Genomic DNA, 24,568 nt, shown 5'->3' on the forward strand with positions numbered 1-24,568 from the left:
ACAAGGCACAGTGGAGCTGATCCTGGTAGATGTCTGTTCAGGGGAGCAGCACTGAGCACAGACACTGCACTAGGAATCTGATCCATGGGAGAAGTGGGGAAATACCGATCAGAAAATCTGTGACTCAACACCATCACCTGATTTCACCAATCCTCCTAATGCTAAACTCTGGAGCCACTGAACAGATGGGGGCTAAGACCAGAGACCCAGCTCAGTCCTAAGAGTGCTTGCTTGGCCAAGTGTAAGGTTCTGGGTTCCCAACACTGGGAAAAAAGGAAGACCCCAAAAGAGGAAGGGGTCAAGATGAGCAAGGACACAAATGGAGTGCGATGCCAGTTTCTGCCAGTCAATCTTAGGAATGTCTGCTCAGGTTCAAGGTAGCAAGCTAGTCTACATGGTAGGGTGGGCAGGTGCAGCACCCAGAAACTCCCTAGCTGTGACACCAAAACAGAGGTTGTTTGCTCAATGTGATTTCTCTCGTTCAACCATTAACCACTGCTGTGTCACAGCCTGCATGTGTGGTTACCAGCCTTGGCTCACCCTAGAAGCAGCATTGGTCAATGTGTCTCAGCTACTTCCTCAGAGATCAGCCTTTCTATACCTTCAGCAGAGGGGGAGAAGCCGTATAAGCCCAGCTCTTGGTCTAAACCAATTTCTGAACGATGAACCATATCACTTGTCCTAGAATCATAGTGGCCAGGTATGCCAGCCTGTATTAACAAACTTCAAGCCTTTAATCCCAGCACCTGGGAGACAGAGGTAGGTGAACCAGGCCAGCCAGGGCAACATAGTGAGAGAGACCTTTTCAGGGAGAAATAAAGATGCACAGTGAAGAATTCATTGTATGTTTATTCACAGTTAATCACTACCTACCAAATGCTATCCGCAGAAGTTAAAGGATAAGTACATAGGTCTTTTTATTTAAACACTGATCTTTAAATATATACACAAAAAACTTAGTTCAGCAAGGCTTCATGATATACACCAATTCCAAAATAAAACAATCAAATGGCCCAGGTCTAACTCCAGAGATTATTTTTATCATCAGCAGGGAAAGAAGCAGCAGAACCAGGAGGGGCGGGAACACGATCCATCCGGAAGGCCGCCTCAGGGCTGGGTCCATCTCACAAAACGGAGTCCAGGGGAGACCCCACCCTGAAAAGCCCAGCAGCCCAGGGCCAGCACCAACTCCAAGGCAGAGTCTAGGAGTGGCCTTGTGTCTGCTGTGGGGAGGCGGCTGGGTGGAGAGGAGGCAGGGCGGAGAGACTGGTATGCAGGCACATGACTACAGAGGACGGAAGGCTCACGGAGACAGGAGAGCTTTGCATGGGTCTTGTCTTTCCCACCTCACAAGGCTTCAGGGGATGGGGCCGCAGGACCAACCCACAACGCTGCTATTTGCACTCTTGGGCGGGTTGGAAAATACACAATTGGAGTGGGGATCTAATTCTAAGAGCAAGAAAAATGAAGCGCCATATTCTCAACTCCCGCCCAAGGGTAGGCCTGTGACGGCCGAAGGAGGGCAGTCTGGGTGCTTCCTGCTCCTCGTCTTTTGTGTCTGACACTTGGGCTCCAGGCATAGAGAGGGCAGACCACAACTGAGATTGGAGCCAGGGAGCCGAGTCTGCCAAGGGCTCTGGCCCATCCAGATGGGGAATACCACACTCCCTGCTTCTACCGGCTCCTTTCTCTATCCTGTTTCCCCTGCCCTGAGAGGAAAGTATTTACACAGGATAGGAGACTACTCAGCTGAAAAGCTCTGGACTGTCTTTAACTTATTTAAAAAAGGAAAAACACCACTCATAAACACCCTTGAAATAAGAAAAAAGGCACTATGAAAACAACATCTTAGCGACACCTGGAGGGGGAGCGGGAGTCGGCGCAGGTCTGCAGTGTGACTCAGGAACCACAGGCGGGCATCGTGCCTCCTTCCCTACCAAGTCCAACTTTGATGGAGTGCTCCAGGCTTGGGGCTGGAAGCAGATGCCCATCCAAGGGCCCCAGTTGCCCTGGCCGCCCCTTGCATGTGAAGAATACAGCTCTTTAGTCCATCCATCTCCACAGACATTTTGCATAGAGAAAATACCAGCCCACTTGGTTTCTTTTCTTTTATTATTGGCATCAGCTGGGACTATATGTGTGGCCTTAAACGTCATGCACTCAAGGGCAGGAAAGGAAGGACGAGAAAAAGGACAGGAGGGAACCAGAGCAGCGGTGAGATTCTGTAATAAAAACTGTAACTCAATTCAATAGGTTAAGTTTGGCATTATGAAATCAAACACCCCTTCCCACCCCCCGAAGTTTCAACCTAAGTGAGAGGGTCGCAGCAGGACCCAGCCAGGTGTTCTGCACTCCCTCACAGGCTGTGACAGGCAGCATGTGGGTGTAATTCTTGTGAATGGTCTCAACTTTTCACTTCTTTAAATAATCTCTTTTGCCTCTTAGACGCTCCGGTTCACTGGGGTGACGTAATTGCGGGGAAACATGCCGGTCTGCCCATGGCAGGCCCCCTTCCACCAATTGGGATCCGAGTTATCTATGACATGGATGAAGTCTCCTCTGCGAAATCCCAGCTCACCATCCTCCTGGGGGTCAAAGTCAAACAGTGCCTGGACGTACGTTGGCTGCTGCAGGAGAAGCAGAGAAAAGGCATTTCTGAGCTGCCTGCTGCCTTGTAAGCCAACTGTTCCCAGGCGAACCTCCCCTCCCAAAGCATCCTCCTCCTCTCCCCTACCCATCCCCAAGTCCTGGGTGGGTTTGGAGTAATACTTTACTAAAACCACAGGGGTGCATGTACCAAGGACACCTGGGTCACTAGGGCCACATTAAGCTAACAGGGAGCAGCAACACAGCCTACAGGGATCAAAGCAGTCATGACCCAAACTCCTGTAGTAAGTCAGGGGCAAGGTGCAAGCAGACACCCTCCTCACAGGCTGTCGGGGCTGGAAGCACTTCCCTCTGGTGGATAAGGGCAGCCTGAGGAACAGGGAGGTGCTGTGGAGGCCCTGCTAGGGCCTCTGTGCTGGAGGGCCCCTCTCACTTGCTGGAAGGGACCCGGGGCTCTGGCTTACCTGTGGCACCTGCTCTATGTCCCGTAAGAATATCTGCTGGTTCCTGGACACGGATGTGGATCTGTGGTAATCTACCAGCTCATTCAAAGAATTAAACTTCACCACCCACAGGAAATACTTCCCAGCTCCGTCTCGGAGCACCTTGAAGTGCTGGACATCATTTCCAAACCTGAGGATGGGAGAAAAGGCATGAGGCAGCCACAGGGCTCCGCCACAGGGCCCCGCAGGCTGTCCCGAACTTGCAAGTGTCCAGGGAGCTGCTGTCTGGTGTGGCTAATCAGAGCTTGGAGATACAATGGCTACACAGCAACCCGAATCTTCAGCTGGACAGAGTGGGGACCATCCTGGGAGCCTCCTCTAGACCCCTCCTGACTGCTGGTCACAGGAACAACCTTCACCGAAGGCAAGTCCACCCACTCGTTTCACTCGGAAGGTGCCTGTGGATCTACTAACACAGCCCATTAATGAAGTTACATCTTTATCTGCGCTAACGGTTAAAAAAGCCACGTGACATTCAAACACTAGTTCAGGTTGGCTTGGAGCTCATTAACTGGCTAAGCTGGTCTAGAACTCATGGTAATCCTCCTGCCTCAGCCTCCCCAGGGCTGGTATTACAGGTGTGCCACCAAAGCCATGCTTTCCATTGAGGAACTGTCACTCTATTTTCTTTCTCAGGGTAATGAGACCCAAGCATGAATAAACAAACACTTCTAGCACTAGACAACGTGCTCTTCTGCACCGGTGAACAAGGCTATCACGGGTGACTGACTGATGCTGGCCGACTCACAGGGCATCTGCCCCGGTGACATCTGGACAAGACAGTCACTCGGCCTGGACACTGCCTCCTGTCCACTGCCAGGCCTCCACGTTTTCCAGGAGTTTCTCCTTCTGATTAAGGCTTAAAGAAGGTGAAGCAGTTCTAAGGACAACCCAGCAGATGGCAGCACTGAGCGTCAAGCTAGGGAAGCACACTGAGTTCTTCAAACACCAGGGCAAACCTGAAACCAGACACGGAACCCAGATACACCATTTCCCCCTCTAGACACATATAATCCAATAAAGTTTAATTTTCACTGAAATGATTACAGCAATATGAAATCACAGAAGTTGTTTAAACTCCAGGAGTTGTTTCTGGATTTTCCAGTTGGTCTCTGGCAACTGAAATGGAGGAAAGTGGGACCAAAGCAGCTGGATGACCTCATGATGTTTTCACGGACAAGCAAATGTGCTGGCGAAAGCCTCAAGAGGACCGAGGATCCAGGATCAAAGAGCGCAGGGTCCCCGAGAGCCAGGGTCGCCTCTGCCACATCTTTTTAACCTGACCCTGAAGATCTTGAAACTAGTGCCCTACCCTGGAGAACGTGCCCCGTGAAGCAGCCCTCTGCAAAGACACTTGGAGTGAAGGCACATTTCACATTCTCCCCTCCCCTCCCCGCTGTGTGCATGTTCCTGGGGTGTGAATGCACATGTGTGTGGAAACCAGTCAGTGCTGGGAGCCTCTCTGCCACCTTCTCTCACTGACCCAGCTGCTCAGTGGTTAGGCCAGGCTAGCTGGCTCCTGGGCTCCAGGGATTTACCTCTCTATCTTCTCCCCCAGCTTTTCCACCGTGGGTCCTAACTCAGGTCCTCATATTTACACTGTGGTTCTTTACCAACTGAGCCACACCCCCACACCCCCTGCTTTATTTTATTCCTAAAGGGACAACACATTAACTTCTTCAAAAGTTGTTTAATTTTGTTTTTCCCTGAGACAGGATTTCTCTGTGTAACAGTCCTGGCTGTCCTGGAATATACTTTGTAGACTAGGTTGGCCTCGAACTCACAAAGATCCAGCTACCTCTGCCTCCCAAGTGCTGGCATTGAAGGTGTGCGCCGCAGCCGCCGCCGCCACCACCACCACCTGGCTAAGTTTTGTTTGATTTTAAAATTACATTTCTCTATATATGCACGTGTGTGCATGGGTGAGGTGGCTGTGGAGTCAGAGGGCAACTTGAAGCAATCAACTCTCTCCTTCCACCACGTAGGTCATGGGGACAAATTGCAGGTCACTGGTTTAGATGACAAGCACCTTTACTCACTGGGCCATGTCACTGGCCAGGGTCTCATATAGCCCAGGCTGACCTAGAACTTATGATCCTCCTGCCTCCTGGATTACATCCAGCTGTAGGCAGTGCTGGTGCTAGCAATGGAACCCGAGACCCCCCCCCCCAAGCATTCTTTCTACCGTTTTAGGTTTAGATTCCTTGATGGAAGGAAACAGCCTGGTCTTCCTGTGTCTTCTGTAGGAGCATGTACAGAACTGGGTCTAGTCACTACCCACTGACTAATTACTTGTTTCTCCTTCCTAAGCTGTTTTACTGCTACTCCGGGCAGTAGAGGCCAAGGGAAGCAGACAGCACACAGCCACTGAGAAGCTTAAAAACGCTAATTCACAAGCCCAGCCTATGATGCTCTGCTAGGTCGGTACTTGCATGTGTTTATCAAGAACTTCAAAAGTCCTGCTTATAAGAGGAAACCATTCTCACACTCAGTTTGGAAAAAAAACAAAACAAAACAAAAAAAAAAACTGTAAGCCAGGTGTGGTGGAACACACCTTTAATTCCAGGTGATCCCCTCCCCGAGTATGAGGCCAGCTTGGACTACAGATAAAAGTTCCAGGACAGCCAGGGCTACACAGAGAAACCTTATTTTGAAAAAACAAAACAAAAAAAGAAAAAAAGAAAAAAAAATACTGTGGCATCAAATCTCACTTATTTGTCCAATTCTCCATTGAGACGAAGAACACAACTTTGTTCTGGTGTCTGGAATGAAGGCCTGCCATTCCTACTACAGAAAGTGAAGGTAAGAAGATTCCAAGTTCAAGGCCAGCCTGCCATTCACTCACCCATTTACCGTGACACCAGTGATGGAACCCAGATCCTGTGTGTGCTACACCCTAGCTCCCAGTGTGGGCAATTTAGTGAGCTGCTGGTCAGTGTGTTTAAAAGCAAACAGCAGGGCTGTGAGCTGGTTCAGTGAGTAGAGGCGCTTGTGCACAGACCTAACAATTGGGGTCTAAACCTCAGTCCCTCAAGGTAGCAGAGAAAACGAACTCCTGAGGAGTCTGTCCTCTCTCTTGCCTGGTGCTGGGTTAGAGGCACTGGGTTCCTAAGCCTTCTTTATGGACAAACAATAAAGTAAAGTGGATTAGCTATTCATGCCTGTCAGCCAGCACTCAGGAGCCCGAGACAGGCACACTGCCATCAACTTGGGGCCGTCTCTGCTACACGGCAAGCTCCAGGACAGCCTGAGGTACACACACACACACACAGTAAGTCTGTGCTGAGAAAGAAATGACTGAAAAGACTTTTGAGGCAGGCTTCTGCAGTAACACATCAGCTAGAAAAAGATGACCAGTCAAACATCTATGGAAAGCCATTCCTTCTTAGAAGGATCTCACTACAGAACTCTGGCTGGCCTGGCACTCATAGAGATCCACCTGTCTTGGACTCCCAAGTGCTGGGAGGAAGGCACACCATGCCTAACTCCTACTTGGATTTTTGAGACAGCACCCCACTCGGTTCACGGCAACCTTTTCAAGTAATGTCAAAGCCTCAGCTAGCATCTGGTCCAGGTAAGCAGCACCGGGGGCTGGGATGGCATGTGCCATCCTGTTAGAGGGTAGCAGCTACACTGAAGGCAGGGAGGGACCAGGGCGGGCTGGCGGGGTCAGGAACTGGCTGTGTGTGTGTGTGTGCTGTCAGTTCCTGAAGGTTCACGCCACTGGGAACCTAAAACTTGGATCTGCTACAACCAGGCTTTGGAGCAAAACACTAGGATTCATGGAAAGATGTGTAACATGTTCCCAGAGCCTTGCCTGTCAGCCAATGGCAGCAGGCTTCTGTGGGCAACTCTAGCAGGAAATACTTACTTGACAGACAGGGAGAAGTCCCCAGGGGCACTCTCACTCTCTCGGATTAGGAAGGCCCCATCATGCCGCTGTTTGCTAAGCATTTCTTCTGCCTTGGCTCTGGGGATTTTGCCAAAAAACCACCTAAGGAAGGAAGGCAAGCCGGTTAACATCTGCTTCCCCACAAAGAAACGGGCTGTACAGCTTCACAAGTAAAAAAGAGAGCTCTCCTCGGGGGAGGCTCTTTACCCGCAGATCTCCTGTAAGGCTCACTGGCCCACTCTGGCTCGTGCCTTCCTAAGAGATGCGCTTTCAAGCAGCTTCGTCCACTCCACCCTCTACATCAGGCTCTCATCAGACTAGAGGAGACGATCCAAATGTGTCACCTGGAAACAGGTTTCTGAAGCCAACACTCCCCCCACCCCCGTCCTGGCCCCTCACTGACTCATCAGAAAAGCACCCAGGAAAGCCCTGCCACAGGTGATGAAGACAGGGGAGAAAGAGGCCCTTGGGAAGCCATTTCACACGAGTGCAGGGGGACTTGGAAGGACCAGAAGAAGCTGGAGGCAGGGCTTCTTCTGCTAAAGCACAAAGGGAGGCCTGGTCTGTGAGAAAGCAGACTCTGGATGGTACTGGAGGCCATTCTCTCAGGACAGGCTCAAGGTGCAGCTTTCACAGGCACTGGAGAAAGGCCTGAGGGGATAGAGGTGGGGGTGGATGACACACTACCCACTGCTAAGACACTTGCCTAAAATTCCTAAAGCCTTGAGTCTGAGTCTCAGCACCACCTAAAAGCCCAAACAAACAAAAACTGAACACAGCACCAGGAACATCACAAGTTACTACACACAGAAAAGCTACTTAGAGCTGGGTGGTGGTGACTATACACGCCCTGAATTCCAGCACTCAGAGGCAGAGGCAGGTGGATTTCTTTCTTTTTCTTTTATTTTTGGGGGTGGGGTAGGGGTGGAGGGTGGTTTGAGACAGGGTTTCTCTGTTTAACAGTCCTAGAACTCCTTCTGTAGACTAGGCTGGAGAATTTCTATGAGTTTGAGGCCAGCCTGGTCGACAAAGTGAGTTCCAGGACAGCCAAAGCTACCCAGAGAAACCCTGTCTTCTAACAAACAAAACCGGCAAAGCTAGTTAGAAAAATAAACAAGAGAGAGGGGGGAAAAAAGGTCGAGGTCATGGCTGTCCAGCTATTTCAAATGAAAACCATCACTAATAAGGACAGAGAGGCTGTGAAGATCATCTTCAATATTTTACTATGTTTCAAAAGTAAGGCTGGGGCGGGGTGGCTCTATCAGTGCCTCTTACTAAGTACCAGCAAGGGGGAGGGGGAGGGGGAGGAAGCAAAGCTGTTATTCACACCAGCTAAGACCTACCTTACCTTAGATGGTAACTGGAATTCTTCAGTATGCAACTGATAATCACAACAGTACCAAACAGTCCATTATAATTACAAATCTTCATTTTATTGCTAACTATTATTAATATTTTGGAGACAGGGTCTCCCTCAAACTCTTTATGTAGGTGAAACTAGACTCGAATTGCTGATTCTTCAGCCCCACCTCCCAGTGCTGGGACTACACGAGTGTACCACGCTATCTGGGTCTGTTATTCTCTTTTGTGCAGTGGTGAGTCTACTCTGGATTCCCAGGCTAGAACTTGCTATGGAAAGAATGATGGCCCGGAATTTCTGACCTTCCTGAATGGAGGGCTTGGCCACAGGTGTGTCCCACCCCGCCCCTGGTTTTATGTGGTGCTGGGGACTGAACCTTGGGCCTCATGCATGCCAGACAAGACCCTGGCAACTAAGCTACATAAACCTAACTTTCATAATCATCTCAATGTTTTATTTTGAGCTAGAGAAACAGCTCAGCAGTTAAGAGCACTGGCTTTTCTTCCCGAGACATGGGTTCAGTTCCCAGCACCCTAACAGCATCACAGCTAACAACCATCTCTAACTCCAGTACCAGGGCCATACACACAGGCAATACAACCATACATATAAAACAAAATAAAATAATTTACAAAAATGATGTTATTACTGTCATAGAAAACTAACTTTTATAGCCATCTTTTAATCTTAAAATTACTGTATACATGTGGAGGTCAGAAGACAACCTTGGAGGGTTGGTTCTGGCCTCACACCTTTTTGTGGGTTCCAGGGACCAAATTCAAGTAGTCTGGTTTTCGTGGCAAGTGCTTTCCCTGCTGGGCCGTGGTCTCCTATGGTAGCCCATGCTACCTGGAAGTCTATGGCCCACGCTGGCTGGCTTTGAACTCTCCCACTTCCATACAGCTGTCCAAGTGATGGAATTTTAAGTGTAAGCCACCAAGGCTGATGTTTGTTTTGAGACAGGACTTCATGTCTGGTCCACCTCGGCCTCCAAGTACTGAGAAATACAGGCATTTGCCACAGGCAAGGCTTATGGCTATCTGTCCTGGAACTCACTCTGTAGACCAGGCTGGCCTCAAACTCACAGAGATCCACCTGCCTCTGTCTCCTGAGTGCTGAGATTAAAAGTGCACACCACCATGCCTGGCTCTGGCTATCTTATAAACAACCATACTGAAAGATATTTTCAAAAAATTCTGCCAGACTAAAACTAAAATTTAGCTAGAAGACATGGAGCTGCTAGAAGGGGCACCCCCAACACTGCCTGAATGAATCTGAATGCACCCAAATCTGTTTCATGACTTTCTCACTTTGCAAGCTCTGATGCCAGGCTGTGGAGAGACACACACACACCCCCCCCCCCCCCCCCGCTTCTACAAATGCTGGAGAGTGAATCCTGTGGTGTCTGTGAGCAGGCCACACAAGGGAAACTCCCTGTTACCAGACCAGGAAGCTTGGAGGATACAGCCACCTTCTGTGGTCTCTGGTACTTAAGGGTTTACTGTACGTGTGCAGCAGCATCTGGGACAATGAAAAGTGCCTGTGCCCTCACCCCACACTCACTAGGAAGGGGCAAATGTTCTTAACAGCCGCTCTCTCTCTTCCTTCCTGGACCCGAAGATACTGCCACCAAGCATGTACTTAAAAAAAAATTAATTCTTGCTGGGCAGTAGTGGTGTACACCTTTGACCCTAGCACTCAGGAAGCAGAGGCAGGTGGATCTCTGTATTTGAAGCCAGCTGGGTCTAAAGAGCTAGTCCCAGGACAGCCAGGGCTACACAGAGAAATCCTTTCTTGAAAAACAAAAAAGAAAAAAAGAAAAAAAAAGGTGAAGTGAACTCTAAATTGCAAGTACAATTTTATTTGCTAATTTTTTTAGATAGGGCCTAGTAGACTAGCTGGTTTCCAACTCCTATTCTCCTGTCTCAAGGGTACTTGGATTAAAACCTGTACAGCAGGCCCAACTCTCTAGTTGGATTTTTTGTTTGTTTTGTTTATATTTTTGGAGACAAGATTTCTTTGAGAACTAGTTCTGTAGATCAGGCTGGCCTCAAACCCATGGACTGCCTCTGCCTCCCAAGTGCTGGGATTCAAGGCATGCGCCACCACCACCCTGGCTTCTAATCTAAATTTCTACAAAACAAATGCATCAAGAAATAAAGTGTCAGGCTGAGTGTGGTGATGCACACCTGAATTCTAGCACTGGGACGGAAGAGGAAGAAGGAATACCGGAACTTCAAGGCTGGTCTGGGTCACATACTGAAACCCTGTCTCAAAAACTAAAACAGAACGAAGCCTCAGTTTGAAAACCATTTCACTGATCAAAAAATTTCTTGTGTATCTGCTCGTGGTTCAAGTACACAGGGTTTCGAGACTCTACACACCAGAAGGGACAGCTCACAGCATCCAGTTCTAGACTCTACTTTCACAGGCCATTTACAAACCCAATAAAAAGTATTACAGTTTGCAGTGCTGGAGGCAGAAGCCTGGGCCTTGTGCATGCCGGGCTAGTCCCCTCTACCACTGAGCTATACCGAGCCTGATAGGTTTCTTTAAATGGTGATATTAATGTGTAACTGCATGCCTACAGACAAATGTTCTGCTAATCTTTAAAAAGACTGGTCTGTACTACCCTAGAAATAGCAAGCAAGGAAGCCAAGGGGGAGGAGAGATGTATTTTCCAGTGTATTATTTATAGCATGCCATAGGCCTCTGCCCACATGCACTTACTATGAAGATCGTGTGTGGATCCGCTGGGCACACACAACTCGTTCTGTCGGTCTTCATGTGGACCCAAATGCATCATTAGGTGGCTGGCACTCTTATTATGTGACTGTCCTCTTTCTCTCCAAACAAGGGGGGGGGGCCTGGCTTCTGGTACACCACATTGCGGTGCCACACTAAGCAATACTTGGCAGTCCCGTGGTTGGAACTGAGCCCGTAAAGTCACAGAAGCACTCTGCACCAGGAGCCTTCCCAGCACGCTCACAGACTTGGAGAAAGGCTCCTGACACTGACTTTTCTTCAGTCAGCCTGCAAGTAGCCCAGCAGGTCATGCCGATGCTTTCTAGTTAGGTATTTATTTATAGCACTAAGGATTTGATCCTAGGGCCTCATCCATGCTGGTCAGGTGCTCTACTACTGAGTTAATACCCCTGGACCTTTAATTTTGCTCAATTGCCCAGGCTGGCCCTGAAGTCCCAATACTTCCCCCTAACCTCAGGAGACTGCAGGTTCGTATACCTACCACTCCAGACTCTCAGGTAACGGGAAAGGGTAAAGCACGACAGGGGTCCTAGTTAGTGAGAGCAACGAGACCTCCTTCCTAAGGAGCGCGGCCCCATCGTTATTTAACAGTCTGAAGCATGGAGACCACAGCAACTGGATTCAGGATGATTTTGTTCCTGATCCATCACAGCAGTAGGGAACCACGGCTCTCAGGCCAAGTGTGTGTGCTGTGGGATGTTCTGTATGTCCTGTGGGAGCCCTTCTTGGGTTCTTTGTGGCGTTACCCAGCAGGTCCGCATAGAGGATGATTAGGACCATGGGCCTGAGTGCAGGTGTCTGAGATGGTCTGCACTTGGCTGTGCTGGGGGGGATGGTCTGTATGTCAAGTTGTTCTGATTGATCAATAAATAAAACCTGATCGGCTGTGGCTAGGCAGGAAGGATAGGCGGGACTAACAGAGAGGAGAAATAAAAGAACAGGAAGGCAAGAGACACTGCAGCCGCCGCCATGACCAGCAGCATGTGAAGATGCCGGTATGCCACCAGCCACGTGGCAAGGTATAGATTTCTAGAAATGGGTTACTTTAAGATATAAGAAAAGTTAGCAAGAAGCCTGCCACGGCCATACAGTTTGTAAGCAATATAAGTCTCTGTGTTTACTTGGTTGGGTCTGAGCGGCTGTGGGACTGGCGGGTGACAAAGATTTGTCCTGACTGTGGGCAAGGCGGAAAACTCTAGCTACATGTGTGCTCTTTTTTTTTTTTTAAATTGGCCCACAACCCAACTGTTCAATTTGAGCTGTCTTGCTATGTAAACCTAGGGTGGCCTTTTTTTTTTTTTAATTTACTAATGTGTACACATTAATATAATGTATACACAGGTACTCATATGCCATGGCCCACTTGTGGATGTCAGAGGACTACTGTGGAGAGTCAGTTCTCTCCTTCTCCCTGGGATCTGGGATTGAACTCAGGCCATCATCAGGCTGCTCAGCCCCCAGGTGGCCTTGCATTTGCCATCTTCCTCCTTTGGTCTCTGAAATGCGGGAGAGACAAGCACTCACCACCACACCCGTCTTCCTCCTCCTACTCTAGCACCTCATAAATGCCAGGCAAGCATACTACCATAAACCACACGCCTTTACAATTTTCATTTATTTTTAAAAATTAGTATTTTTATGGTGCTAGGGGTGGAATCCAGAGCCTTGAGTATATAAAGCGAGCCCAGCCCTAATGGGTCATCAAAGCATAAACTTTAGTGGACTTTGGGCATAGTCCAGTGATAAATGCATGCCTACTATTCAATTCCCAGGAAGAAAAGGGGGGGGGGATGGAAAGAAAGAAGGAAAAGTGCGCGCGCGCGCGCGCGCACACACACACACACAAGCGCGCGCGCGCGCACCTGAGTGTGTGTAGAGATGGCTAAGTGTTTAAGAACACTTTTTTTTTTAAGATTTATTTATTTATTATGTATACAGCATGTATGCCTGCAGGCCAGAAGAGGGCACCAGATCTCATTACAGATGGTTGTGAGCCACCATGTGGTTACTGGGAATTGAACTCAGGACCTCTGGAAGAGCAGTCAGTGCTCTTAACCTCTGAGCCATCTCTCCAGCCCAAGAACACTTAATGTTCTTTTAGAGGACCTGGGTTCAGTTCCCAGCACCCATATTAGTGGCTCACAACCACCTATAACTCCAGTTCCAGAGGATCGATGCCCCTTTATTATGTCTCTCAACAATAATACTCAAACACAGACACACACACACACACACACACACACACACACACACACACACACACACAGACACACACACACAGACACAATTTACTGTTTTTAAAGAAAGCAGGACGGGTGTGCTGGCACACACCTTCAACACAAACACTTGGAAGGCAAAGGCAGGCTGATCTTTCTGAGTTTAAGGTCAGCTTGGTCAACAAAGGGAGTTCTAGGTCAGTCAGGGCCACATGGTAAGTAAGTAAGGCCTTTACTCAAAAAGAAAGAAATCAACAAAGGGAGGGGCAGAAAAGAAAGAAAAAACATTTGATAGGAAAGTAATGGAACGTGGTCCACCAAGACTAAAAATCTAAAACGTCCACTATCTAACCCTTTACAAATTGTCTACTGATCTTCTGTTTTTCTTTTTTATTTAAAAATTTTTATTTTATACGCATAGGTGTCTGAGCATCACATGTGTGCCTAATACCCGGTGACCTCAGAGGCCAGAAGAGAGCTTGGGTTCCCTGACTTAAGTTATGGATGGCTGTGAGTCAGGATGTTGATGCTGGGAATCAAACCCAGATGTGATGGAAGATCAGCCAGTGGTCTCAAACACTGGGTCATCTCTCCAAGCCCGTTTTTTTATATTTTCTTTCTTTCTTTTTTTAGACAGGGTCTCACTATGCAGCCCTGACCTCAACACTGTAGACCTGCTCTGAACTCCCAGAGATTCCCCTGCTTCAGCCTCCCAAGTTCGGGGACTAAAGGTGTGTGCCACCATTTCCGGCACAGACATTTCTTGAGTAAGGGTTTGTTTGGAGCATGGATAAAGGAAACCAAGTACAGGGGTTACGTGACTTACATGGACGAGACTCACAGGCTATGAGACTGATCAAGGGGTCTTCCCCACTGCTCCATCTCCAGGATGTGCCCACCCACACAACTTCCTGAAGCAAAATACTACAACTAAAAGGCTATAAGAGTATGACCTGGCATGGTAGTGCACACCTTTAATCCCAGCACTCAGGAAGCAGGGGCAGGCAGATCTCTGTGAGTTTGAGGCCAGCCTGGTCTACAGAGTGAGTTCCAGGACAGCCAGACCTACACAGAGAAACCCTGTCTCCAAAAAAAAAAAAAAAAAAAAAAAATCAATCAATCAAAAAGCAAGGTACAAATTACAATGGATAAAAGTAGAAGCCCAACCTAATTTTCCAAGGAACCTAAAATCTTTTGGGTAGAAACCAAACTTACACATTTGCCCAAAAAACAAAAGCAAGAAAAATATACAAATGAGACCTTTCTTCATCTTGTAAATCACCCCATGGGATATCTAAATAACATTATGAGGTGTCTGGCTGTCCTTGCAGTAAAAGGAGTTTCCTTGAGGTGCCCCTATCTTTCCTGGTAGCATCAACATCCTCCGTGGATCACCTGCAGGCAATCATACTCTGCATCTCTAGGCTAATGCTGCCTGGATATTATCTCTAAGAGCTTCTCCAGGACTGTGTGGATTTCATTAAAGGGCAGGTTAACTGCAGCTCATACCTTCTCATTACCTTGTAGCGGGCCACATGACAACATTCTGTAAGGACTCACTGACCAAGGCATGACCTAAACTGACAGCTTTGTGGGAGGCAATTCAGGAGAAAAAAAAAAATCACCTTTTGAGATGAGACTCAGGATTGGGTCCATTGTGGCATTTGGCCCAGTTACTACCAGTCACCCGCAAGGACCACATGTGTGGGGACAAGCTGGTCTATGGCTCTAGGCCGCCCTTCCTTTTCTTTCTTGGCACTGGGAAGCCTTTACAGAGAGTGCTGCATTCGTAAGTTACTAGCACTGGAGCAAAAACACCAGAAGCTTTCCTAATTTGTAGACTAAAGAAGAATGAGTCAGATGACCCTGCTGGCTCCGGGACACATGGAAGAGGATGTCACCAGCATTTGGGGATTCTGAAGCAGTACAATGTCATCTCTGCTCCAGTACTTGGGAAAGATAAAGGACAGGTGTTTAAGAGTGGTGATCATGGGTAGAAGGGTCCCGGACTGTTCCAGGTGGAGCAGGGCACCCGACAGTCTTACACTGAGCATGAAACCAACAGACCCTCAGCGGCACTGTAGTCTGCGTGCTGAGAGCCTTGGCTCCTCTGACTTACAAAGTGTGCAAATGACTGCTCTTGAGTGCATCATACACAGACCAAGATGCCACCATGCCACAAATCGACACAAGTAAGACCGGTTGGGTAGGGGTTCTGAAGAAAACTAAAAATGTTCGTTGTAGGGGATGGAAGGAGCAGGGGAAATCAGCGTTCAATATCTGCAGCCTGGAAGAGAACCTAGCTCCTTCTTTCTCTCTGAAATGGGAACTCTGGATGGAAAAGAAACATTTAGAAGAGCCAATGCTGAGACAATAAAGACACTATCCCATAGGTCATCAAGTGCACTGGCACAAAACCACATGGTAAGAACTCTATACACCTCAAAACATACAGGGCCAGGAGGCGGTGGCACACACCTTTAATCCCAGCACTTGGGAAGCAGAGCCAGGCGGATCTCTGTGAGTTCGAGGCCAGCCTGGACTACAGAGCGAGATCTAGGACAGGAACCAAAATAAAGCAGAGAAACCCCGTCTCAAAAAAAAAAAAAAAAAACCCAACCAAACAAAACTCACGAAATCATGAGATGCATCGGGCCCCTAAAAGTCTCAATGAGAAAGAATTAGGAACTTGTTAAAAAAAAAACAAAACAAAAAAACTTTGACTCTCAGAGATTCTAGAAACCAGCTTTACCACATAACTACACTGAGCTGGGCCTTGGACCACCCCTGCAGAGCTCAGCCATCTTTTCTGTTTGGTTAGTTCCCTAATAAGTTCTTGGTGTGTTCAGGCTGGCTCTGAAATCCCCATGTAACCCAGGCTGGCACTGAAATTGCTATGTAGCTCAGGCTAGTCCTGAGATCTCTATGTAGTTCAGGATGGCCTTGGGTTTACAAATCTCTTGCTTCAGCCTTCCAAGTGCTGGTATCACAGTCATGTACCACCATGTCTGGCCAATGCTCTTTATTTTGTTTGTACTTTTAGTTCTTGAGATATTGTCTGGCTGTGACCCACGCACCTGCATTCCAAGTGTTGGGATCACAGGTATGCACCATGACATCTTATGTGGGCTCCATTTTAAATCTTTTTTTTTCCCCCGGAGACAGGGTTTCTCTGTGTAGCTTTGTGCCTGTCCTGGAACTCACTCTGTAGCCCAGGCTGGCCTCAAACTCACAGAGATCCACCTGCCTCTGCCTCCCGAGTGCTGGGATTAAAGGCATGCACCACCACTGCCCAGCTCCATTTTAAATCTTAACAATAGTATTTGGTAGCCTGGCATGGTGGTGCAAGGCCGTAACCCCAGTACTTCGGGAGGCTGAGGCAGCATATACACATGGTTTAGAACTAGGGAGGCAGAGACATGTGGGTCTCTGTGATGTCAGTCTGGTTACAGAACAGCCAAGGCTATAGTGAGACCCTGCCTCACCTCCAGTAATCCAAATCCGAACCAGTACTTGGGACAAGTAAGTGAGACCCCTGCTTAGGGGACCTGAGTCCAACTTACGGATGTGGTTTCATTTCTATGTAGTTCTTAGGGATGAAGCCATCCTTCCCATTGAGCTCTGCCTTATACCAGTTCTGATCACATTCTTCATTCAAAACCTGAAAAATAAAGGACAAGAGGAAAAATAATAAAAAAAAAAAATCAACCATTTTCTCATTCTCATAAGTACAGCCACAGTCGTGTCTTCTAGGTTTGTGGAAGGCTTATTTGGGTATCAGAATTCTTTTAACTTCAATAGCCAGCATTATATGTTAAACTATAAAAGTCAGAGAAAAAGAAACTTCTGAGCAAGGAAAGTTCAGGCTTCATTTTCTTTCTTTTTTTTTTTTTTAATATCCATTCATTCATTCATTCATTATGTATACAGTGTTCTGGCTGCATGTTTGCCTGCAGGCCAGAAGAGGGCACCAGATCTCATTACAGATGGTTGTGAGCCACCATGTGGTTGCTGGGAATTGAACTCAGGACCTCTGGAAGAACAGCCAATGCTCTTAACCTCTGAGCCATCTCTCCAGCTCCCAGGTTTCATTTTCAACACCTAGAATTAAACCCTCAGAGGGAAGGCAGAAGGGATAGTGGCATAATAGATGAGTGTTTTCTTAAGAGGTTTCTCTAGGAGACAGAGACACTGGTATCAGAGCACAGGGACCCAGCTCCACAGAAACTGAACAAGACTGCAGTCTGGGAGAGAAAAGCAAGCTGCAGAGAGAGAAATTCTAGTGTTCTCTGCAAGCCCACTGCAAACTCCCAGCAGCCTCTCTACGAGTCCCCAAGCAGCTCATTAGTGTAACCAGGGGCCAGTGTATAGGAAACCATTCTAATGACCAGGCAGGCAAATCCTCCAACCTTGTGTTCAGGTCAGGCACTTCTGAATAGACTAACCCACACAATTCCAGGCCCAAGACTCAGAACAAATTCTAGACTTCCAATGAAAGGCAGAGGGCATAAAGTTAGTTATATATATATATATATATATATATATACAGTCTCTTGCAGTAAACTTGGTCGATGGAGATGACGTTGAATTTCTGATCCTGCTGCCTCCACCACCCAAGTGCTACGATCACAAGCACATATGTGGGTTGTTTTGGTTGGTTTTTGAGATTGGGTCCCATCTTGTAGAGCAGGCTGGTCAGAACTCTCAATTCTCCATCTCCTAAGTTCTAGGACTAAGGTGTGTACTACCATGCCTGGTTTAAGGTTGGTATTAAAAAAGAAAATGCAGCCGGGCGGTGGTGGCGCACGCCTTTAATCCCAGCACTCAGGAGGCAGAGGCAGGTGGATCTCTGTGAGTTCGAGGCCAGCCTGGGCTACAGAGTGAGTTCCAGGACAGGCTCCAAAGTTACACAGAGAAACCCTGTCTCGAAAAACAAACCAAAACAAAAACAAAAATGAAAATGCAGAAGAAGGTGGTGGTCAAAGTTTTGAGGTCTACATGGGGTACACAGTGAGACCCTGTCTCCAAAAGGTCGAAGGAAGAGGAAATACAGAAGTGAGCTCAACTCCAAAATGGGGAGCAAAGGAAATGCTGACTCAAAGTGGTGGTTAGTCCACACTGCACAATGGAGTTCTAAAAGGAAGTCTGCAAGATTTGTTTCTTACAAAGTGACTTTGAGAGGCTGAACATCAGTCAAGTTAGCAATCAGAATCAGCAATCAGCTCTAACGTGGATGATGTCTGCATGTTGACATTTTAAAGTGCCATAAAACATCAAAAGAGCAACAACCTGTCAGCTGCAACAGACCACGCACTCCTCAACAAGGGCGCCAGGCTGAGGAGCTCCATCATGCTGCTGCTGCCTATCTGCCATGCCGGCCAGCCTCCAGCTACAGGTGACAGTCACTGGCTTTAGATGTATGTGTGAAAATGCCAACGAGGGCCAGGCTCACACCTTTAATCCATCACTAAGGGGACAGAGGCAGGCGGATCTCTATGAGGTTGAAGCCAGCCTAGTTTTATATAAAGTTCCAGGCCAGTCAGGCAGGGCTACATAGTGAGACCCTGTCCCCCAAAAAACAAAACCAAAGCCAACACGGCTAATTTTACAAAAGCTAAGAAATGAACAATAAGCACTCAAAGAGGCAGCCTCAGATTCCCAAGAGGCTCATATACCTGTAGTGCAGGAAGGACAGATTTCTATTTGTTTTTATGAGATAGGGGTTTACAGCCTAGGCTGGCCTTGAACTGTGAACCTGAGGCTGGTCCAAGACTAGGGGCCATCTTCTTGTTTCAGCCTCCCATATGCTGGAATTAAGAGGCATAAGCTACCATAACCAAATTGAAAAATTCTCCTTAAACAAACATCTACGGGCTGGCAAGACGGGTGAAGAGTGACTGGCATTCAAGCCTGATCCGAGCTGGAGCTCCAGAACCCATGGCAGAAAGAGAGAACGGAGTACCTTTAGTCCCAGCACTCTGAGGGAGAAGCAGGCAGATCTCTGTGAGTTTAAGGCCAGCCTGGTCTACAGAAAGGTCTGCACAGAAGAACCCTGTCTCAAAAACAAAAACAAAACAAACAAACAAACAAGAAGTAGGGGCTGGACAGGTATCACAGAGCACTTGTTTCTCTTATAGAGGACTCAGGTTTGATTCCCAGAACCCAAACAGGGCACCTCACATACTGCCTGTAACTCCAGTTCCAGGGGTTCTGATGTCCTCTCCTGGCCTTCAAGAGCATTTGCCTATGTGTGGAACATGCACATACACACACACTAAAGTCTTTGAGAAATCATTCACACTTTATTAAAGATCCTGATGATATACTATGTAGGACACATAATTTAAAAGCCTCCATTAGCAAATGCTGACCTGTGGAGTGGCCAGCAGAGGCATTTCATTGTTCACACAGGCACACCCAGGACAGGGGACTGGGAATAAGAGGCTCCTTATCTGCAGTCCCATTTTTGAAGCACAGAGCTCTCAATAGCCCATGAGAGGAGGCCCAGGTTTATTTTTTGTTTTTGTTTTTTTAATTGCTTAAGACCAGTACTGTTATCAACCAAAAATACGGGCTTCGAGAACAATGTGGTCTCCCAAGCATCTCGTGAAAGACCACCCTCTAGTAATGACAAAGCAGTCAGCAAGCTTGGGCAAGAGCTGCTGGGGTGTACCCACATACTCTGGAGTTCGTGGAAAGCAGATGAGCCAGGCTGACAAGGCACTGGCTGTGACCTACTCGTGCAACTGTACACCAGAAAAGAGTAAGAGATTCACTTAGCAAAGGACAGTTTGACTGCACCCAGCAGCCTTGTAGAAACCAAACATCAGGACACACCAGGAGTCCCAGAAGCTTAGTTCTCACTGCCATCTTTACCAAGACAGGGGCCAGCCCCCTAAGAAGTATCCTTCTGCCAGCGCATGACATCAAGGGAACCCCATGTGTGGAGACAATCTACAGCCGTGGTTTTCTACAGGACCAAACCATCTCCTGGCGTTTTACACTTCTGTCTCCCAGACAGCAGGGAAATGTGATGCTTGGTACATGAATGGCTACAATTTTAGTTATCTGGGAATGCTAGACAGCCATGGTGCTACTCTGTGATTGTACTCTAGAACTTAAGAAGAGGCTGGCTATGCTGGGGGCAAGCACAGGAGTGTCACCTGGGAGATGGGGGTCAGGACTTCCTGCTTTGCACATACAGCAGTTTTCACAGGGAAGCCCGACACCAGAATAACAGAACTCAAAAATTAGCTTTTGGGGGCTGGAAAGATGACTCAGTGGTTATGAATGCTGGCTGTTCTTCCAGAGGACTTGTCCCAGCAGCCACATGGATGCTCACAACGACCTGTAACTCCAGTTCTAGGGGATCCAGTGCCCTCTTCTGGAGTCTGCTGTCACCAGGTATGAATGTGATGCACACGCATACATGCAGACAAAACACTCATCGACATGAGAGTGAGAGAGCTAATGAAACAAACAAACAATGTGTCTAAGTGCACGTATGTGCACTTACGGCTAAGTGGCATTAGAGGCCAGAAGGCGTTGGATCCTCTGGAGCTGACATTACAGGCAGTTGTGAGCTGCCCAATGTGGGTGTTTTGAACTAAACTTGGGTCCTCTAAAAGAGTAATAATACATACATACTCTTAGCTGCTGAGCCATCTCTCTAGCCCACCAAATTAACTTTTGTTAGTTTTTTGAGACAAGGTCCCTCTACATAGCCCGGGTTGCCTGGAACTCATTATGTAGTGCCATCATGCCCAGCTCCAAATTAACTCCCCCACTCCCCAGCCAGGGTTTCTCTGGGTAGCCTTAGCTGTCCTGGAACTAGCTCTGTAGACCAGGCTGGCCTCGAACTCATACAGATCCTCCTGCCTCTGCCTCCTGAGTGCGGGAATTAAAGGCGTGTGCCACCACCACCAGGCCCCCAAATTAACTTTTATTCGAAAGTTTGAACAAACTAGCAAAGGCTAAGAGTGAGTTTGAAAGTGGAGTGCAGTGAAGGTGACCCAAGGCACGGGAGGTGTTGGTGCTGACCGTTCAACCCGCACGCTGAAGTCCAGGCCTTGTTCTGAGTGCTGAGAACAAGCAACCTGTTTCTACCACCCTCTTCCAGCAGAAGGCACTTAAGAGATTGCTCATCTATCACCTCCTCCCAACAGGTGACCTTACCAACCCACATTCAGCTCCACTTTTTTGACTATTCCAAGGAATCTCTCCAGCCATCACCACACAGCTGCCTTTTTGTCTGGCCTTTCTCCATCCCCTGGCGTTATGACTCAGTAGCTACAGGACCCACCCCCACCCTCCACACACACAAGCACTTTAGTCAACGGAAGCCCACAGATCAAGAGATGAGACTGTAAAAGGAAGAAGAACCAGTTTCAGAGAAGGGCTCTTTTTTCCCCGTTACAGAGACTCTGAAACTGTCAGCCCAATCAGGAAGACACTTGAGGAGGAGAGGGCACACGGTGGGACACCACAGTGGGACTTGTGTGCGTCTTCTCCTGGTGTTGTTTCTGGAAATTCAGTTATGACCCGTGAATTTTGCTGTGTATTACACCTCAACCAAAAGTTAGAACTGAGCTGGGCAGTGATGGCATACACCTTTGGTCCCAGCACCTTGGAGGCAGAGGCAGAGGCAGAAAGCTCTCTGGGTTCGAGGCTAGCTTGCTCTACATAGGGAATTCCAAGAGAGCCAGGGCTACAAAGGGAACAAAGGGAACCCGTCTGGAAAAACACAAGACAACAAAACAAAAAGTTAGAACTGAGCCAGCAAGATGGTTCAGTGGGTAAAGACACCTGTAGCCAAGCCTTATGGCCTGAGTTCTATCCTCAGGACCCAATGATGGAAAGAAGGAATTCCCATGGGTTGTCCTCTGACCTCCACATATACTGTGGTACTTGGATACCCCCAATAAATAAATAAATAAATTGAAAATTTGCTCAAAATCTCACCAACCTATGAAACAACCCCTGTAAGTGCATTTGTGTTTCAAGTAACATTTTTATTTATTTGTGTCCCTGCGCCCCCAAACAGGGTTTCTCTGTGTAGCTTTGGTGCCTGCTCTGGATCTCGCTCTGTAGACCAGGCTGGCCTAGAACTCACAGAGATCCGCCTGCCTCTGCCTCCTGACTTTAATCCCAACACATAGGAGGTGGAGGCAGGCGGACTTCTGTGAGTTTGAGGCCAGCATGATCTACAGAGAGAGTTCCAGGACAGCCAGGGTTACACAAAGAAACCCTGTCTCGAAAAACCAAACCAAACCAAAAATCAAAAACCATTTAAATTCTTAGTCTATAAAAACTAAGACTATCACATACAGCTAGTCCTTGAATTGTAGAAATTTAACATCAGAAGTCCAATCCAGGTATTGACGAGCTAATCAATTAAGCAACCTCAACGTAACAATACTGAAAAACTACCATGAGATCTAGTGACAGTTACTGTCAGTGTGCTCATGTATGTGTATGTGTGTGTGTGTGTGTGTGTGTGTGTGTGTGTGTGTGTGTGTGTGTGTGTGTGTGTGTGTGTATGCGCACACTTTTGCTTACACTCACAGACACGTGGAGGCCAGGAAGGAATTAATGTCTTCCTCTATCATCTGCCATCTTATTCTTTTAAGACAGGGTCTCAAGCTGGGCGGTGGTGGCACAAGCCTTTAATCCCAGCACTCGGGAGGCAGAGTCAGGCAGATCTCTATGAGTTCGAGGCCAGCCTGGTCTCCAAATCGAGTTCTAGGAAAAGGCACAAAGCTACACAGAGAAACCCTATCTCGAAAAACAAAAAAAGACAGGGTCTCTTATTGAATCATTAGTGCTACATCTTGGTAGGCTGCCTGGCAGGTCAGAAAACCCCAGCTTCCTGTCACCACTGACCAGTACTGGGGTTACAGGCACATATAGCCATGCCTAATCTTTTATGTGGGTGCTGGAGATTTGAACTCAGGTCCTTGAGCTTGCACAGCAAGTGTTCTGACCTACGGAGCCATCTCCCCAGCCTCATCCACCAATACTTTCACGAGAACAAATACACTTTTTAAAGATTTTAATCCTTAAAAGCCAACTCTATTGGCCGCTCACAAGGGTAAAAGTCCTGAGAGCTATTTCAAGTTCGTTCCTTCCAGCTGCTGTCACTTACTACATAGAAAGGATGAGAATGCTCCCCGGCCTGCTGTCTGCACGGTACTGACTCAGTCCTGAGCCACACTGATTCACTCCCAGCTCTTGAGTAAGTGCCCTGCAATCACCACGTCCATCTGCTGCAGGTTTTGCTCAGCATGAAAACATCTTTGCTAAGCGGCCTGTTATCCTATGTGCCAAGCCAGGAAAAACACCCACACTGTAGATAAGCCATTATGAACCTTTCTGTTTTTTTCTTTCCTCTTTACCGCTCTTCTTTTCTTCTGGAGACAGTCTTGCTATGTCTCCAGAAATAGGCTCTGAACTCCAGATCCTGCTCCCTCTGCCCTAGGTGCTGGGATTAAAGTTGCAGGAGAAATCCACAACACCTTGGGGCTCACTATGAAGTGTCAGGCAAGAATGAATTTAGAGATACTAGGTAAAAAAGGTCCCCAGTTCCACAGAAGCCTCCATCTGCTCACTAAATACACAAAGGTCAACACCTACTCTCTGCCCATCAGGATACTCTCCATTCTGAATGGTCTGGGACTGCTGCTGCAAGGCCACAACTCAGCGAGAACATGCTGAGCCACTTCTCAGTCAGGCCAGGTACTTCATGAAATTTAAAACAAAAAACCAACCATTCTGATCTTGGTATTGATAAAATTGTATGTAATTACAAAGGTTTTTCTCCCTAAACTATGTTGTTTCATTAAACATTTTTACTTTTGTTTTTCGAGACAGGGTTTCTCTGTGTCTCGGCTGTCCTGGAACTCGCTGTATAGACCAGGCTGGCCTCTTACTCGGGAGATTCACCTGTCTCTGCCTCCAGAGTGCTGGGATTAAAGATGTGTGCCACCACTGCCTGGTTTACTAAACAACTTTTAAAAAGCCTATTCACTAAAATAGGTAATTATGCAATGGTGTCGAATAAAGAAAGAGGGAGTCCAGAAAGGAGAGAGGAAAAGCTCCTGCTTCCTAGCCTCCTACACTGTCACCCTCCTCAGCAGCCCATTTAGCTGGGTTCAGTCCGGCAAGGACCAATGTCCAGGCATTACGGTATAAACCAAACTGGTTCTACATCTAATCTATTTACTAT

At 47.7% G+C, this 24,568-nt stretch overlaps 1 protein-coding gene across 1 annotated transcript in view; it reads right to left on the reverse strand.

Annotated features, from left to right (window-relative positions):
- Positions 1-829: 829 nt before the first annotated feature.
- Positions 830-24,568, reverse strand: part of Grb2 (growth factor receptor bound protein 2) — a 73,871-nt gene continuing 50,132 nt past the window's right edge. The window contains exons 3-6 of the mRNA XM_028889608.1: positions 16,908-17,005; positions 6,982-7,104; positions 3,072-3,240; positions 830-2,627 (exon numbers count right to left, since the gene is read on the reverse strand). Coding sequence (XP_028745441.1) covers positions 2,442-2,627; positions 3,072-3,240; positions 6,982-7,104; positions 16,908-17,005 — 576 coding nt within the window. The 3' untranslated portion in view covers positions 830-2,441. The remainder of the gene's footprint in view (positions 2,628-3,071; positions 3,241-6,981; positions 7,105-16,907; positions 17,006-24,568) is intronic.

This window comes from Peromyscus leucopus, chromosome 8b (assembly GCF_004664715.2).
Source record: "Peromyscus leucopus breed LL Stock chromosome 8b, UCI_PerLeu_2.1, whole genome shotgun sequence".
Classification (NCBI taxonomy): Eukaryota; Metazoa; Chordata; class Mammalia; order Rodentia; family Cricetidae; genus Peromyscus; species Peromyscus leucopus.